The sequence below is a fragment of the Dromiciops gliroides genome, chromosome 1 (genome assembly GCF_019393635.1).
Source record: "Dromiciops gliroides isolate mDroGli1 chromosome 1, mDroGli1.pri, whole genome shotgun sequence".
Lineage (NCBI taxonomy): Eukaryota > Metazoa > Chordata > Mammalia > Microbiotheria > Microbiotheriidae > Dromiciops > Dromiciops gliroides.
In genome coordinates, this window is record NC_057861.1 from 65,840,190 (window position 1) to 65,859,241 (window position 19,052).

The 19,052-nt window shown below is 41.3% G+C and overlaps 1 protein-coding gene across 4 annotated transcripts in view; it reads left to right on the forward strand.

Annotated features, from left to right (window-relative positions):
* UHRF1 (ubiquitin like with PHD and ring finger domains 1) overlaps nt 1-19,052 on the forward strand; it is a 46,395-nt gene that overhangs the window by 20,510 nt on the left and 6,833 nt on the right. For all 4 annotated transcript variants that reach the window (XM_043974826.1, XM_043974817.1, XM_043974835.1 and 1 more), the window contains exons 5-15: nt 476-691; nt 4,866-4,975; nt 5,132-5,318; nt 7,828-7,951; nt 9,326-9,433; nt 10,306-10,410; nt 10,537-10,643; nt 13,277-13,439; nt 13,568-13,705; nt 18,053-18,176; nt 18,264-18,421. In XM_043974826.1, coding sequence (XP_043830761.1) covers nt 476-691; nt 4,866-4,975; nt 5,132-5,318; nt 7,828-7,951; nt 9,326-9,433; nt 10,306-10,410; nt 10,537-10,643; nt 13,277-13,439; nt 13,568-13,705; nt 18,053-18,176; nt 18,264-18,421 — 1,540 coding nt within the window. The remainder of the gene's footprint in view (nt 1-475; nt 692-4,865; nt 4,976-5,131; nt 5,319-7,827; nt 7,952-9,325; nt 9,434-10,305; nt 10,411-10,536; nt 10,644-13,276; nt 13,440-13,567; nt 13,706-18,052; nt 18,177-18,263; nt 18,422-19,052) is intronic.

Here is a 19,052-nt window from a genome sequence, read left to right on the forward strand (position 1 = left end):
AGTGTGTTTGAAATGTTTCAGAGATAGGGGCAGCTAGGTGGCACAGTGGATAAAGCACCGGCCCTGGATTCAGGAGTACCTGAGTTCAAATCCGGCCTCAGACACTTAACACCTACTAGCTGTGTGACCCTGGGCAAGTCACTTAACCCTCCGTGCCCCACAAAAAAAACATTAAAAAAAAAAAAGAAACATTTCAGAGACTCACTGTGACCATGGACAAAATCACTTATCCTCTAGGAACTCCTCTGAGTTTTCCTTAGCTGTAAAATGGGGTAATAGCCCCCTACCTCATAAGGGTAAAGGATCAAATGAAATAATGTATAAAGAAAACTTTGCACACCATAACATTTATAAATATTAGTTATTGTTCTCAGTATACATTTATAATAATTCATTTCAAGGGAGAAGAGTTTAGTTTTTCATATATAGTCTGTATATATCTGTTAATTGATAACTGTACTTTTTATTTTTAAAGCTATCCAGAAAATGGTGTTGTGAAGTTGAGTTCAAAAGATGTAAGAGCTCGCGCACGAACAATACTGAAATGGCATCAGCTAGAAGTTGGTCAGATTGTGATGGTGAACTATAACCCTGATGAGCCCAAGGAGAGGGGCTTCTGGTATGATGCTGAGATCCTGCGAAAACGGGAGACTAGGACAGTTAAAGAGATCTATGCAAACTTATTGCTTGGGTAAGTTGTATGTGATTGTGAGTGCACCTCATAATGTCACAGGCTGTAGTCAAGAGCTGGTGATTTCTTGAAAATTAGCAGCATTATGATAGCTTCATTTAGCTTAGAAGCATAGAATATTAAGCACTTCCAGAAGCTTTGGAGATCACCTTGTTCAGTGGTGTCAAACTCAGAAATGGTGGCTGCTGAGCCATACTGAAGGCCTCATTTTGACTTAGGTTTTTAAAGTACTGTTCTCTCTGTTTTATTGTATTTTTATGAAATATTTCCCAATTACATTTTAATCTAGTTTGACTTCTCCTTGGGAGTGTTGTGGGCTATGTGTTTGACTCTTCTGATCTAGTCCAAATCCTTCATTTTTATATAATTTGTGACTCAGAAAGAGGAAGTGACTCACCCACATTCTCTCAGTGAGGTTGTTAGAAATGCTGGAATTTGAATTCAAGACTCTTGATCTAGAGATCTTTCCACTGTACAATACTAACTTGTGGATAATTAATGAATTCAGTCTGAAGTAGATGAAGAGTCATTCGATTGGGGTTCTATGCTTGAATATTTCATCTCTGAGAAATAACTTTAACATAGAAAAAAGTTGAAATTGGCCTTATTTATCATCTTTTCTATAGTGCTGTGCACTTTTGAGTTGCCATTATTTCCTTGGTTGCCAAATGTCTGAGGGCCTACTTCTCTGAGTTTGAAGAATTTCAACTTGATGATTGGAAACACTTTTGAAAAGGAAACTGCTGAGGATAGAAGGGTCTCAGCTATTTTCACAAGTAATCTGCAAGGGGTATTGGTTAACAAGGTTAGCTGTCAGATCTATTTTCCAAATGCATACAAAACAGGAACAAACCTTGAGTGAGTGTTTCAGTGATCTCAGCTAGGTATTTCAAAAGAAACGGTAGCTGGGGGACCACTAAAGTCACTTCTGCCCTCAACCTCAATTTCTTCATCTGCTGGATGGGGAAAGTGATAAGTCTTGTTACTACATACCTCTTAGGGTTATTGTGAGGAACATTGAACCATAAAAATAATTTTTAAAAGTTGATTTTTATGAGTTCTAATTAATTTCACATGTAATAATCATAAGTCATGAGGTGGAGTAGAGAACTGATCTTGGAGTTAGAAAGACCTGGGTTCAAGTCTGGTCTTTGATGTATATTGTCATTTAACATTAGTTAAAATTAGTGTCCAGGCAGTTAATTAACTCTGAAACTTTAAGTTATAGACAGATCACCAGTCTCTTTCTGCGGATAGGATTTCACTCCTAGAAGTTCTCCATACTGGGGGCAGCTAGGTGGTGCAGTGGATAAAGCACTGGCCCTGGATTCAGGAGGACCTGAGTTCAAACCCAGCCTCAGACACTTGACACTTACTAGCTGTGTGACCCTGAGCAAGTCACTTAACTCTCATTGCCCCGCAAAAAAAAGAGTTCTCCATACTGACAAAATCACAGATTTGAGTCAAGGAAATAGGTTAACATTGACTGACATTTTATTTACAAGAGCTATAGAATGCTGTCAGAACCCGAGTCTGGGAGCCACGAGACCCATAGCAGAGCCAGGACCTGTGTTCTGCTTCTGATTCTGGTGTGAGCTAGTTGTGTTACTTTGGACAAGACATTTCCTTTCTCCAGCCTCAGTCTCCTTATTTGTAAAACTTTGAACTAATTGATGAATAAAGCCTCTCTTAGTTTTAAGATTTTATGGTTACATGGTGAGTGATGTGTGAATTAGGTAAAAGGAAGATTGATTTTTAAATGGTTTGTATTTGATAACTTTTATTAAAATTTTAAATTATTATATTACCTAATTTCAAGGTAGTTCTTGGCAATCTTAAAAGATAATGACAACACTGCAAAAGTTTTTGAGCCCCATGTAAAAATATCTGCGGTGGTGAGAAGAGCCTGAGGTTTGGAGTTAGAGGACCTGGGATCCAGATCCAACTCTTGTTCTTACTACCTGTTTGACCTCCAGCAGTTCCCCTCTCACAACAAAGATGTAAGGTTTCTGGGGTCCCTGCCAGTTCTAATTCACATGCCCTTATGTGCTAGGGATTTAGTAGCAGTGTCAAGTTAAGTAATGTTTAGTGTGACCATGTACACTTCTCCAGCCTTCATTGTATGCTCCTAATCCTTTTAACGCTATACTGAGAAGTCCTTTGTTACTGTCGTCCCTTGCCCATGCACCATGAGGACACTGCAGTGTCCTCTCTCCCTCCTTATTAATACCTTCATCATGTCTTTATGTATCGTGGGGATCCTATGCTGGTCAGCTCCAGGGACTAGTTGCCCTACACCTTCTGTACTATTTGGTTCTCCCTTTCCTTGAAGGCTCCATCAGGTACTGATTCTTGCGCCTGGAAAATTCTCCCTGCTCAGCTGTGCCCTCCCTTTAAAGTCCAGCCCAGATGCCTCCTCTAATATGCCTTTCCCCATTCCCTGCCCTACTCTACTTTCCCCCTCACTTTATATCACGTCTCTACTGCACTGATCAATTGGTTTTTCTTCCAAACATACTATAAGCGCAATAAAGCAAGAACCTTGCTTTATATAAACTTCGTATTCCTTAGCATGGTTCATTACCCATACTAGAGGAAAGGAAGAGAATAAACATTTATGTGGCACCTACTATATACTAGGTGCTTTATAGATATTATCTCAGTTGGTTTTCACAACTGTCCTGTGAGCTAGGTGATATCTGGATTTTGGAGATGAGCAAATTGAAGCAGAGAACAGTTTAGGAATTGCGTGGGGTCACATAGCAAGTAAGTGTCTAAGGCCAGATTTGATCTCAAGTCTCCCTGACTCTAGGCCTGGAGCTCTCTACTGTGCCACCTGGCCAGTAGGTGCTAATTGAATGTTTGTTTAATTGTTGAATTAGCCCATGCACGTGTGGGGCTTACTAATAGTTTTGGTTTTTTTAAACTAGACCATGGTTTTGTTTTGTTTTTGGTGAGGCAATTGGGGTTAAGTGACTTGCCCAGGGTCACATAGCTAGCAAGTGTCAAGTGTCTGAGGCTGGATTTGAACTCAGGTCCTCCTGACTCCAGGGCCAGTGCTCTATCCACTGCACCACCTAGCTTCCCCTACTAATAACTTTTAAAATTCTGCCTCCCCTGAGTATAAGAAAAGTGGGAAGGGGTCTGGGGCTGCTGACCCAGTGAGTCTGTTAATTTTTAAGTCTGAAGCTTTGGCCCAGAGAAGAGAAGATGAGGGAGGAAATAATTGGCTCTTGGCTATTTGAACAACTCTGGAAAATCACTGGCACTCTGGATTGGGAAGAGAAGAGATGCTCATGTTTTGGGATCATCTTTGTTAGTTTTCTCCCCCTCTACAAACTCCCCCCTCCCTAAATTTGCCTCTCTCATTCACACATACTCCTTCACTCAGTTTTGGGGGGTATATATTTTGGATATTCTTATTTGTGCACATTGTCTCCCCTGATAGAATATAAACTTCTTGAGGTCAAAGGTTGTTTCTTTTCTAGGAAGGTGGGTATTCTCAGTGCTTCTGGCACAGACTGGCCATGTGACTGGACATCCCTAGGCAGCTCTCTAAGGCCACGAATTCCTGCATTCATAGAGGCTATTCCTTGTCAGGAGCTCCCTCTTTAATGAAATCTCACAAAGGCCCAGGCCCTGGCCCTGGCCATCCCTGTCACCAGTGCTGCTTAGGAAATAGTTCTGGATTGAGTGACTAGGAAGAACACAAGGGTTAGTGTTAGGGGACTCAGCTCTAGGGGCAGCTCGGTGGCGCAGTGGATAAAGCACCAACCTTGGATTCAGGAGGACCTGAGTTCAAATCCAGCCTTAGACACTTGACACTAGCTTTGTGACCCTGGGCAAGTCACTTTAACCCTCATTGCTCCACCAAAAAAAAAGGAGGAAGAGGACTCAGTTCTAACTTGAGCCAGGGTCCATGTCTTAGCACTTTAGGGCAGCTTCATGCACTTTACCTTTGTCTCTTCATCCTGTGTGAGCTTAGGCAGTCAGCTCACAGTTTTGATCCTTTGTTCCCACTTCCTGCTTTTGTGAAATGGGATACTCTCAGTTTTGCAGTAGGTATTTAGTGCATATGTACTTATGTGAACTAGTTAAAAACTGATTTCAGGATATTGAAGGAGTGAGTGATTGTCACAGCAAAAACTGTATTTTACATATGAATTTGTTCTAGGGATGCTGGGGATTCTCTGAATGACTGTCGAATAACTTTTGTGGATGAAGTTTACAAAATTGAGGAGCCTGGCAGTGTGAGCCCAGTTGGTTTTGAAAACCCTTTGAAAAGTGAGTACTCGTAACCCTTCAGGACTTTCCTTCTCATGGGGTGTCTTTGGTGTTGTGCTCATTCTCTGGCCATAGAAGATTGGCTTTAGCTTTGGTAAACTGACATGATACTTTTGTGTTGGTGTCTGCCTCTGCTTCGTGACCTTCGGCATTTAGGACAGAGTGGTCCCATTTGCAAACACTGTAAAGATAACCCCAATAAGACCTGCAGAATGTGTGCCTGCTATGTGTGCGGAGGAAAGCAAGACCCGGACAAGCAGCTCATGTGTGATGAGTGTGACATGGCCTTCCACATCTACTGCCTCAGCCCCCCACTCAGCCGCATTCCAGATGATGAAGACTGGTGAGTCTCCGTGCATCAGGGCACCCTGTTGGTGGTTTTCTTGGGGAAGGGTTGTAAGAGACTGAAAGCACAAAGTATAAAGACCTTCTTCATTGGTCTTGGTTTGGGGGCATTGAAGAACAATTTAGGTGTCTGTGTACTCACAGTACTAGACTTGATGGGTTGGGGCTGGAGTGGGGAAGCTGGGAAAAGGCACATGAAATACCTGGCATCTGCTTGTGGAGCTCTGATGGGCCAGGAGCTTGGAGGAACAGGGCAAAGAAGGTACTGGGAAGCCATGGGGGCCTAATTTAATATGTAGAGAATTAATTGGGTGGCTTGCCATAATATTGGTGTTCAGAAAATGATGAGGGACCTCTAGGTCCAAAACTTCCTCCCAGGTCAAAAAGAAAGGAGTTTAACAGCCTCTTTTCCACAAACGAACCAGGTTTTATTAATGGGAATAAAATACACAGTGAAGGTGAAATTAATAAAATCAAAGACAAGGGAATAGGGAGAAGAAAAATGGATAATCCCCCTAATTCTAACAAAAGCCTATATAATGCCCAAACTCACTTCCAGCTCAGCTAATTTCAAAGAGCCAGGCTAGTGTATTAACTCACCACCTGGGGTCCATAGCTTCAATAAGAGCTATGCAGCCAGGGCCCACGGGACAAACTTCCAGGAAAAAACCTCTCATCTGCTCCAGCAGCTCATTGACTGGAAGGGAGTGAGCTCCCCTCAGCGAGGGTTTATTCTCCCTCCCCCAAAAGGGGAGGCCCTTCAAACTCTATCAGAGAGTGATTTCTTCTGCTGATATCAGCAGCTTAGGCACTCAGGATAGGCCAGGTGTGGCCCATTCCAATCAGTCTGCCAAATTCCATTATTTTACCACAAAGCCTGCACACACCTTTGGTGCCTGCGTGTGGCAGATAGCCTGAATTGATTTAGAAGTGTTGAGGGACTTTGGGGAAGTGAATGGAGCCAGACGGGGTCATGTGGTGAGACTTGGGGTTTTGGAGAGAGGGAGGGAGGCAGGCAGGGAGGGGCATATGGATTATAGGTGGAGAATCTTTTTTTTTTTTTTAAGTGGGGCAGTTAGGGTTAAGTGACTTGCCCAGGGTCACACAGCTAGTAAGTGTTAAGTGTCTGAAGCTGGATTTGAACTCAGGAACTCCTGACTCCAGGGCTGGTGCTCTATCCACTCTGCCACCTAGCTTCCCCTATAGGTGGAGAATCTTCAGTGGAAAGACAGCAAAGAAATAGAACAAGTTGGGAGATTGTTTCCTCAGGTGAAGTGTGGGCTCTGTGGTAGGGACACAGGGTTGGGGAATCTGAAGCCTCTGTTGACTGTTGAAAATCACTTGCATTTTATAGTGTTTGAAGGTTCATAAAATACTTTTCTTGAAACAAAGCTTTGATGTAGGAAGTCTAGGTCTTTGCATCCCTTTATAGGGCAAGAAGCTGAGGCCCAGCATGCAGAAGTGGGTTCCCCAAGGTCATACAGTAGGATGTAGTAGCCTTGGGAATTGTCTTCAGGCCTCCTGACTACAGCCAGTGCTCTCTTTGTTACAACATAGCTGTTGCTTCCAGACTTCCGGGGCAGGATGAAGAGGATGTTTTCAGTCAGTCAATAAGCATTTCTTTAAACAGCTCTCTGCTGGATGATAGGGATGCAAAGATAAAGATGAAATGGCCTTAAGAAGCTTCCACTCTACAAGGGATACTGCATGCCGCATATTTAAGTATGCGGCAGCACTCCTGAGCATTCCAAGCTTGGGGGACAGCCTGGGCAAAGGCCAGGAGAGAGGCAGCTTCAGGTGTGAAGAAAGCCCTTTTGGCTCAACTGGGGAGTATGTGAAAGGGAGTGATGCAAAATCAGCTGAAAAGAGGCCGGTTAGAGAAAATTGCAAAGGGCTTTACATTTCTAATGGCGGAGTTTGTATTTTGTCCAGGAGCTAATAATGGAGCCATTACAGTTCTATTGAGTAGGGGAGTGACGTGGTCAGGCCTCTGCTTTAAGAAAATATCTTGGGGGCCGCTAGGTGGCGCAGTGGATAAAGCACTGGCTCTGGATTCAGGAGTACCTGAGTTCAAAACGACCTCAGACACTTGACACTTACTAGCTGTGTGACCCTGGGCAAGTCACTTAACCCCCATTGCCCCGCCCAAAAAAAAAAAAAAGAAAATATCTTGGTCTCTCTGGAGAGGATAGAGAAAAGGGAGGGAGGAGGGGATTGAGGCAGGGAGACTATTTAGGTGGCTGTTACAGTACTCACATGAGAGGTGATCAGGACCTAAACTAGGGTGGTGGCTGGGGTGTTCCAGAGAGTAGAAATGCTGTGGACATAGAGATGACAAGACTTTAAAAAAATATATCCTTTTGAAAATAAGTGAGGTAGGTTGAAGGCGGTAGGTTTTTTCTAGGATAAATGTACTGTGACAATTTAAGAAGTGTCATAATCTTTTACTCATTTAAAATATTACTCTGCTATGTGCAGTGGATAATTTTATGGGTGTATAATTGTAGGTATTGCCCTGAATGTCGTAATGATGCCAGTGAAGTGGTCTTGGCAGGGGAGAAGTTAAAAGAGAGCAAAAAGAAAGCAAAGATGGCATCTGCTACATCATCATCTCAAAGAGACTGGGGCAAGGTATGGGAAATAACTCTTTATTTAATTTTTTTTTTTTGAGAGCTAAGCAGTTTAATTGTCTCCGAGACCTGACGGGGCTGGAGACCCCACTAAGGAGCCACTGCACCTGGGAGCACATGGGGTGGTGTTTCAGGGCTGGATGAGAGGGGAAGGGAGGCAGTAGTGATGTAGGAGGTGAAAAAAGGGTTAACAGAAAAACCTAACACCCAAACTTTAATTCAGATATTAGCTCTAAAAGGGAGTCAGACCCTGGTTAATGGATAACTTACAAGTCAGGATGCTAGCTAGGTTCTCATACCCACAGAAATCAGTGCCCATCACAGAACAGAGGGAAAGAAACCATGAAGGCCTAAGACTATAACAATAAAGGAAATGACAGCCTATAGAAAAATTAAAGAAAAATGAAGATATTTTGAAATTAGTCGTGGGAAACAGAGACATGCGCAGAAAAGGCCAAATTTGACCCCAGATTCACCTTATGACCTGTAAACCCCAAAAACACCCCTCCACAGAAAAACGTACTGCCTTGGAGGTTGGCTTAGGACCCCAGGAACTCCAAATTAGGATAAGCCCTCCCTGTACCTCCCCAAGGTGGAGATTATTATAATGAGACTGATCATCAATTTATCCATACTGTAAATATAACTGTCTTTCCTTTCACTATTCGAGAGATACCTTTCCACTATTCTGGTTCTCTCCCTGTGGTCATCCACAGTATTGCAATAAAACTTGGGAAACTGAGTCACTGAGTCTTGTAATTCTTTTGGGACTAAATTTGACCCCAAAATCCATCCCATATCAGTAAGATGGGCACATCAGCATCACTGGCTCTGTCATTTAGCACTCGTCTCCAAGGCCTGGCTTCAGCTCTGACAGGTTCCTTCCTGGTTCCTTAGGGACACAAGCCCAGAGGGAACCTAGCTGTGTTGGGAGAGGAGAGCCCTAAGGCAGGGGTGAAGTGGGGTGCCAAGGCCCCATTTGGCATAGGGTTATAGGTGGGCTGTCCCAGGCTCCATGGGGCAGGGGGAGGGGTGGGGAGAAGAGAGGTGGAACGGGGGGGGGGGTACCCTATGGATGAGGGGAGGAAAGAGGATGAGCTGGGGGTTGCCTGGGCCCCATCACCAGTCTGGAAATTAAATAGCAGAAGAAAAGGGCTGCCCTTGGGGGCCCTGGGGCACCTCCAGTCCAAGTTCCTGGGCATGGGGTAGAAGCTTGGTGAGATGGGTCCCTAGCAGCAGGTGGCTGTCCTGGCACCAGACCCCGGTGGGTCTGACGTTCGGCTGTGAGTGAGGGCTCTTTATTTCATTTTGAAATTTTAATGGTACATGAAGGTTTTCTTATTGACTTTTTTCCCCTCAAATTTTCTTAATATAGGGTATGGCATGTGTGGGTCGAACAAGAGAGTGCACTATTGTGCCCTCTAATCACTATGGACCAATCCCTGGGATTCCTGTTGGCACCATGTGGAAGTTCAGAGTGCAGGTATAACATGGCAAGCAATGTGAATCTGTCTGTGGTGATATTTCAGTGGGGAAGGGGTAGGGTTACTCTGACGGTCATTGGGCTTCAGGCTCGATTGGATGTGTTCAGATGTGGTGATTTGGAATAGGCTTGGTTTGGGGTCTGGTCTTGTGTCAAAAGAAATAATTTTGGGGAGGAGCATCCCCCCCACAGCAAAAATGAAAACAAAAACAAGAGTTAAGACTGTGTTTAAGCTACTGGTTGTTTTTGAAACAAGTTATATTTAAATGTTAGAATGTTAGAGCTGGAATAGTTCTGAAAGATCATCTCAGTCAACCCTGCTGTTTTATAGATGAGGAAATGAATAGAGGTCAAGTGACTTGCTCAAGGCTGCATAGTGATAGAGAGGATTTGAACTCACGTGTCTCAGACCTTTAGTCCAGTGTGCTTTTTACTTTGCCATGATTTGTACAAGTAGTTCACAAGTATGACCACCAGTTCCATATGTGATCATGTTAAGTTTGAGTGTCTCCTCTGTTCCATCCCTGGAAGTCTTTAAATAGAGGGTTGATGATTGCTGTTGAGAGTGTTGTGTAGAGCATTCATGATTTAAATATTAGTTTATTTAGGTGACTCGAGGGCACAAAAGATTATAATCTTAAAATTTAAAGTTGCTACCAACTAAAATGAATATATATGTGTGTGTATGTATATATATTTGTATGTGTATGTGTGTATGTATGTGTGTGTGTGTGTTAGCCAGTATAAGTTAAAATCTAGACATTAACCTTGAGACTTGGGGTTTTTGAAAGTTTTGACCATTTCACTTTGTGGAATATGGTCTGGTTTCTGAGAGTCATGTTAAGACATATGATTTGTTGTGCCTTTCTTAGGTGAGTGAGTCTGGTGTCCATAGGCCCCATGTGGCAGGTATACATGGCAGAAGCAACGACGGCGCCTACTCTCTGGTCCTAGCAGGGGGCTATGAAGATGATGTAGTAAGTGAAGTTTTGCAATTGTGCTCGTCTGCAACAGACTCTCCCAGGTGGAATCTTATCTTGTTCCCTGCTCAACTCCTCAATAGATTTAATCAAATCCTTGCTCTGTGTGCTTCTCTACTTCAGGACCATGGCAACTCTTTCACCTATACGGGCAGTGGGGGCAGAGATCTTTCTGGCAACAAACGGACCGCAGAGCAGTCCTGTGATCAAAAACTTACCAACATGAACAGGTTCATGATTTTATAGATTTCTTTTCTAGTTTCTATTATATTTCTAACTGGACTTAGTTTAGGGGGAAATGTTTACTTGATTAATAGTGTCAAACAAGTATGATTTACTGTTGAACTTGGAAGAAAGGTAAAATTGATTTATTTTCCTAATTTAAAAAATATACATATTTTAATTACATGTAAAAACAATTTTTAGCATTCTTTTTTATTTTGACATCAATTTTTTAAAACTTTGTGTTCCAACTTCTCTTCCTCCCTCTCTTCCCACCCCCCTGTGATGTTTAAAATCTAAATTGTGGTCGCCTTAAATTAAAAAAGCTTCAGTTACCAGTCTTTGGGCATTAAACATTTATTAAAGCATACAGATATTTACAAGGAGTTCAGAAAGTTAAGAAAAAGAAGTCCTACCTAGCCTAGAGTTCCAGCCTGGTTGGGTTCTTCCTCAAGTCCTCCTCCATGAGCCTGCTTTAATCAGGAACTCCCTAGCAAGCTGATTGTGGAAGCTTTTTATAGATCTGGAACAGAGGCGGTCCTTACACACTGCTTCAAGGTGATTGGTTGGCGTCACCCAAATCCATTGGCTTTGAAGGTGTTCTCAAGTTGAGTTCACAGAATAGTTTCTGAGAACAATACCTTCTTAAGGGCCAGCCAGGTGTGATTACAATCCAGTTAACTTGAAGTAGGGCTTAATCAGCAGTCAATCACTCTCACTTGATTCAATCAGTATAGATTAATCTCCAGGTGGGTCTTTGAGTATCTGCTAAATCCCATTATTTCATCACACCCCACTCCAAGAACTAAAGCAATTCAAAATAAGTTATACATGAGTAGTCATGGAAAACATCTCTACATTAGCTAGGTTGTGAGAAAAAACAGATAAAAACAAAACTTCAGATTAAGGAATTGTCCAAAAAAAAGTGTTTCAGTCTGTTTTCAGATACCATCAGTTCTTTCTCTGTAGATGGATTGCCATTTTCATAAGTCCTTCAGAGTTATATTGGATCATTGCCCTGCTGAAAATAACCTTGTGCTTCCCAGAAGATCATCTTACACTATTGCTGTTATTTTGTATACAGTACATTTCTCTCTGCTTCAGTTCATGTGGGTCTTTCCAGGTTTTTCTGATAGTATCCTGTTCATCATAACTTTTGTATAGTACCTTAAATATTGACAAAGAATTTTCTTCACAATAGCTCAGCAGAGTAGGTACCATACGTTTTGCCTTTGTAGTCAATCATCAAAACGATTTCCTTCCATCTTACTCCCTTCCAATGATATTTACTCTATTTTCTATCTTTTACCCTATTCCTCCTCAAAAGTGTTTTGCTGCTGACTGCCCCCTCCCCTGCTCTACCCTCCCTTTATTTATTCTTCCCTCCTTATCCTTTTCCCCTCTTACTTTCCTATAGGGTTAAATAGATGACTCCTCCCAATTGGGTGTGTATGTTATTCCCTCCTTGAGCCCACTCTGATGAGGTTAAGGTCTTTGAGCTAATTCTGTTTTCTAAATTTTTCTTCCTCCCTCTTTTTTTTTTTTAATAAATTTCTTTTTGTGTGATTTATTTGGTGCTTGCCATGTTCAGAGCTTTCTTATTCTTTTCTCAAACAGAATGTTAATGATATGTGAGATCTTTGTGATCTATGAGGTTTTTTTTTTAAGTGAGGCAATTGGGGTTAAGTGACTTGCCCAGGGTCACACAGCTAGTAAGTATTATGTGTCTGAGGCTAGATTTGAACTCGGGTTCTCCTGAATCCAGGGCCGGTGCTCTATCCACTGCGCCACCTAGTTGTTCCCTTCCCTCCCTCCTCTTAGCATTCTTTTTTTAAAAATTTGGAGTTCCAAATTCTCTCCCTCCCCTCTTCCCTCATTGATGAGAAGCCAAGCAGTTTGGTAGGTTATACACGTGCAGTCATGCAAAACATATTTCCACATTAGTCATGGTGTAAAAGAAAATGCAGAGCTTCTCCCCCTGCACCCCCCCCCCAAAAAAAAAACCCACCAAACACCCAAGGAAAATAAGGGAAGTTTTTAAAAAGTGTACTTCAATTTGCATTCAGATTCCATCAGTTCTTTCTTTGGAGGTGGATAGCATTTTTCATCATAAGTCCTTTGGAATTGTCTTAGATCATAGTATTGCTGAGAATGGCCAAGTCATTCACATTTGGTCATCATACAATGTTGCTATTAATGTGTATGGTGTTCTTGTTCTGCTCATTTCACTTTGTATAAGTTAATATAAATCTTCCTAGGTTTTCCTGAAACCATCCCGCTTATCATTTCTTTCTTTCTTTTTTTTTTTTTGTTTGTTTTTGTGGGGCAATGGGGGTTAAGTGACTTGCCCAGGGTCACACAGCTAGTAAGAGTCAAGTGTCTGAGGTCGGATTTGAACTCAGGTCCTCTTGAATCCAGGGCCGGTGCTTTATCCACTGCGCCACCTAGTTGCCCCTTCCAATCCTTTTTTTAAGAGGTAGAGACTTGAGTTTTCAACGTATGAAGTAATTGAGTCAGTGAGGTTCCTCTTCATTCCTCATCTTGCCTTCCTAACCTTCCACACATGGTAGCTGTATTTTTTGCATGTCTATGTGTTTCCTAGCCTACTGTTTTCTCATGTTTATATCCTGTGATCTCTTAGAGCTCTGGCTTTGAACTGCAGTGCTCCTATCAATGACCGAGGTGGAGCTGAAGCCAAGGACTGGCGAGCTGGGAAGCCAGTCAGGGTGGTGAGAAACGTGAAGGGAGGGAAGCACAGCAAATATGCCCCAGCTGAAGGGAATCGATATGATGGAATATACAAGGTAATTTCTGGTGTGAGTTTTTCCCTCTTTAGTGTTAAAAATAATTTTTTTTTCTTGTGCTGACTGGATGAGTTTTTTTTTCTTTCCATATTATATGTCATTTATACTTAATTTGCATCCCTTCCCAGGTTGTGAAGTATTGGCCCGAAAAAGGGAAATCTGGTTTCCTTGTGTGGCGTTACCTCCTCAGGAGGGATGATGATGAACCTGGCCCATGGACAAGGGAAGGGAAAGACAGAATAAAGAAACTTGGCTTAACAATGCAGGTAAGGTCAGGACAAGGCCTGTGTTGGATTATCTTGTATTGGCAGATATTTCTGTGGAGGATGGGCTAGGAATTGCTAATTATATCCTGAAAGCCAATTATCCAAGACTATGGAACAGTGTCTGCGGAGTTCTTGCAGGCCAGCCCTTTGAATATAAATCAAATTTATGTGCCTTTTATATATAGGACAGATTTGCTAATGTCTTATGGGGAGTTATATTCAGGGTGGTAAACATTTATTTTATACTTTCAAATTTTAATTGGCATTTTTTGTTTTTACATCACCTTTATTTCCAAATATAGCCTTCCTCCCCTCCCTAGGGAACCATTATTTGTGTAACAAAGACTAAAAATAGAAAAGGTGGAGAAAAACAGTTGGGCAAAACATATCAACCAAGTCTGGTACCATGCACAGTGTTCCATATCCATAGTTATTTACCTCTGTAAAGATGAGAAAGAGCTACATTTTTTTTCTCCTCTTTGAACATTATCATTAGTCCAGTTTCATGTTTGTTGTTTTTTCCATTTATATTGTTGAATTGGTGTATGATATTTTCCTGGTTCTGCTTTGGTAAGCATTTGTAAAGTGCCTACACTCTTCTAGGTGCTAGAGATAAAGTCTTCTCACAAGAAGTTTTCAATCTAATGGAAGAGATAAAATGGGGAAACAGGTGGATACTAAGTTGGAGTGATAAATATAAAGGAGAGGTCTACATAAAGTGTTATAAGAAATCTGAGTAAGGCTAGAAGACTTTCATTGAGGAGATCACTGACAGCTTCCTAGAGGAAGTGGTCTTGTTGTTGTTGTTTGTCCTTCGTTCTCGAAGAGGACTGTGACATGTCATGACTTCCAGTGAATTGGGCTAAAGTGAGGGAGGGCTTTGCAAAGACAACAGCCTCACTTTTTCCTCTGGAGCCTTCTGGGTCCAGTGGCAAGATATATTATCAGGACAAATGGAGATGGGCCTGGATGCAGTGGGAAACCATGACCCTCTAATTGGGCCTTGAAGGACAAATGAGATTACAGTATACAGAGGTTATGAATGGAGGAAGCTAGATTTAAGAACAGCATGGGCAAAAATACTGATAGGAATGCATGAGGAGGGTCATTCTGTGAGATACGGCCATAAGATAGATTTATGCTGGAATTGGATAAGACCTTGAAGGCTGGGTTTAAGATATTAGTTGGTGGGTGACAGAGTTTGTGAAAGCTTTTGAACTATATTGGGAAATGCTGTAGTAGGAATAGTTTTCCATTTTATGAGCAAAACTGTGAATTGTTCAGATTTACTCTGAGACTGGTGTGTAAAATGAACTAGCACTACTCTACCAGTTGCTACTTTTGAAATAATTGTTGTCCAAAGGAGAAGAGGTGGGATGCCTCCTGTTTATTTACAGGAGGGCTTGGGGTTCAAGTCCTGCCTTCAGTGCAGTTCACAAAATTGGAATTAGGGAAACAGTGGTACTAATAGTTCCTGCTGTTACTGTAACGCCTTTTTTTTTTTTTACTTGAATAGAATTTTATTTTCCAAAATATATGTAAAAACAAATTTTGACATCAATTTTTTAAAACTTTGTGTTCCAACTTCTCTTCCTCCCTTCCCACCCTCCACCCACAAGAACTCAAGCAATTCAAAATAAGTTATACATGAGTAGTCATGGAAAACATTCCCACATTAGCTATGTTGTGAGAGAAAACAGTCAAAAAACAAAACTTCAGATTAAGGAATTGTCAAAAAAATTTTTAAAAATGTGTTTCCATCTGTTTTCAGATACTCTCAGTTCTTTCTCTGTAGATGGACTGCAATTTTCATAAGTCCTTCAGGGTTATATTGGATCATTGCCTTGCTGAAAATAACCTTGTGCTTCCCCAGCAGATCATCTTATACTATTGCTGTTATTTTGTATATAGTACATTTCACTCTGCTTCAGTTCATGTAGGTCTTTCCAGGTTTTTCTGATAGTATACTGTTACTGTAACACTTTAAAAGGTTTACAAGATCCTTTTGCTCATGACTCCATAAAAAAGGTCATTCAAGTATTAGCCCCATTGCTTTGTAGCTGAGGAAATGGGCTTAGTTGTAAGTTGTGACTTTGCATAGTCACACAATAAGCATATGGGTTGGGATTTGAACCCAAGTTGCCCAACTGCAAATTTATTGTCCTTTCTACAATTTTATATTGTCTCATGATAAGATACATGATTGTATTTGGCTTATATCTTCATTCATATTGAATATGGTTAAATGAACCCTACTCACTGTTGATAGGGTAGGATAGATAGGACTTGAAGGCAGCTAGCCTTTGGTTCCAAAAGCTGTGTGGTGGCTCATTATCTTGGCAGATAATTTAACAACTTCCCTAAACCTTCTTTTCTTCAGCTATAAACTTCCATGGGTTATGCGGATCAAATCATCGCAAACCTTAAAATGTTATATAAATGTCAACTCTAATAATCAGCCATTAGATTTTTTTTTTCCTTTTGGGATTGCTGTAGGCTCTTAGACTTGAGGGGCTGTCCTTTTCTTGTTGTTAGATGATTGTATATTCCCCCTTTTCTGATTGTAGGAGTATAAAACATCAACTGCTTTTGGGCACCATTGGTAGTTGTATTTCCTATGCTTCTGTCACTGGGAAATTTGAATTGGGAAATGTAGAGCCAGATCAGCAATCAATCCCCTTTTTTTGGGGGGGGATTATTTTTGAGATTAATTGATGTGTTCAGGCATATGCTAATTTGGAATTTTTTATTTCCTCAAACACCATCAAAAACTAACACACACCAAACACAGATAGGTAGTTTAGAAACTAATTTGCCATGGAGTGGTGAGGAGTACTGGAGCCATTTCTTATCTTTTATAGGGTGAAAATAGTCTAACATTCTGACTCTTCTGAGATTCCAAATCTCACCTGGCTTAGATGCAAATTTTAAAAAATTTGCTAATATATTACCTCATTTGGTTCTCAGAACCACCTTGGGAGGTACATGCTGTTAGTATCCCTATTTGACAGATGAGGAATCAGGGTGAGAGCTGAAATAACTTGTCCAGGATCACATAGCTAGGTGATGTTTGAATCGGGGTTTGAATTTAGGTCTTCCTGATTCTAGGTCCAGCACACTGGAAAGCTATTTGATCATCTTGGTTCTTCTCTGATGCTAATCAAAGAGCTCCCTCTCTTGTGGCAAGTCAGTTTATAGTGAATGAATTGGGATGGGACTATTTAAAGAGTCATAATTAGTCTCAGGAGTGTAAATTGACCCTACACCCTTGGGATCATAAAGAGTTGTCTTTTAAGCATAATTTTGGTACAATAGGGAATTTTAGGTTATAAAAAACTGAATATAAAAACCAAATCAAAAAGACTTACTGGAAGTAAAAATATTTAAGACCTAGTGGAAGATTTTTGATCAAGACTTTATTTTCTTCCCTATGTTTTCACACAATGATGAAACTGAAAGAGTTGAGACTTTAGAATTCACTTATCCCCCCCCCCCCCAAAATACACACAGAAATCTTTTTTGCTTTTCTGTTTTTGTTTTTTTTTGGTTTTTGGCGGGGTGACTTGCCCAGGGTCACACAGCTAATAAGTATCAAGTGTCTGAGGTCACATTTGAACTCTGGTCCTCATGAATCCAGGGCCAATGCTCTATCCACTGCGCCACCTAGCTGCCCCCTAAGTACTAACCAGGCCTGACCCTGCTTAGCTTCCGAGATCAGATGAGATTGGGCGAGTTCAGGGTGGTATGGCTGTAGACCTTTTTCGCTTTTCTGGCAAGATACATATTTCATACTTATCAAAGGATGGTGTACATGTTTTGGTGAAACATTTAAGTGATTCATTTCAGCAAATATTTCTTGAATGCCTATTTTGTAGATAGCATTTCTCTAGGTGTTATCAAAGAAAAAGAAGACACTCATCCATCCTTCAATTAAAAAGTTAAGTAAGAATACAGATAACATATGATTTCATAGCAGAGTGAATAATATTGACTGGGAATTATCTTAGGAGTTAGAAGACTTAGGGAAATGAATGTGTCCTGGAGTGGTTGGAGAACATATTCCTGGAGGAGGTCAGAATGGAGCCAGAATCTTGCTAATCAGCAAGAGAGGCTATTTGAGGAGAGATGATTAGCGGAAGAAAAAACCTGGAGGCCTGGATGTGTCTGGAATGGTTAGGGGCCAGGTATGAGGCAGTACTAACTGCAGGAGAGCATTTATGTTGGCAAGTAGTAAGAGATGAGCTTGAGATTGCGGAGATCTTGAAAACTGGGAGTGATAAAAAGTTTGTGTATCTGGTGAACTTGTTTCGTTGTGGGTTTCTTCACTTGACTGTTTGCCCCTTTCAGTATCCTGAAGGATATTTGGAAGCAGTTGCTAACAAAGAGAAGGAAAAAGAAAATAGTAAGAGTGATGATGAAGAATTGACATCTCCAAGGAAAGGAAAGGGGAAGAGGAAAAGGAAGTCTGCAGGTTGGTATTTGAGCAGCGGAGCTCCTTCTGCAGCTTTCCTTCAAGGCAGTGAATTCCCTTGGGCTGACCAGGTGTTCTTTCTTTTAGGGGGCAGGGAGGCCTTTCTGGCCTCTCCTAGTACAGTGTCCAAGAAGACTAAAGTGGAACCATACAAACTCACCTCCCAGCAGAAGACTCTCATCAAGAATGATGAATCCAATGAAAAACTGTGGAATGAAGTATTAGGTGCACTAAAGGATGGACCGGTAGGCGTGGAGATTTTATTTTCAATCTTCCTCTTTGAGTAATGGTATTTGTTGAAGGGCCTGAATCAACTGGGTAGATATGCTAGGAACTGATTTGTGATCAATGAGTTCCTGGTAAATAAGTCATTTAGGCATATCCACTAAAGTTCTGTTTTGGTGCCTTATTGAGGTGAGGTGTTAGAGCCTAGGTCTTAAAACCCTGTGCCAGAGGCACATAAGCTGCACTCCCCAGCACAGAGATGAGGCTTGGCTTTGGAGTCTGGCCACTGTTTTTGTCATCTGAGAACAGGAGCCAGGTGCAGAAGGTTGCCAACCAGGGGGTGCCTAATCCCTCCAGCCCTTCCTCTGTCCCTCCTTCCATTCTTCATTTTTCATAAAGACAGTCTATTGGGGATGGGAGAAATTGTGATTTTTAGCAGAGTCTTCAGTACCTATGAAACTACAGATCTTTTTGAAGCATTGAATAAGTAATTTATTTTGATGTGTTCTTGAGAAATTTTTAAGTAGTTATTAATGGGCAAAACAAATTGAACATGAAAACCTTTCCTTTGAGATGCAGTCACAGTGACTGTGTAGTATGTACAAGTGTATTATTTCAGAGCTGAGTGTATCTGATGGTCTCTATTTAATT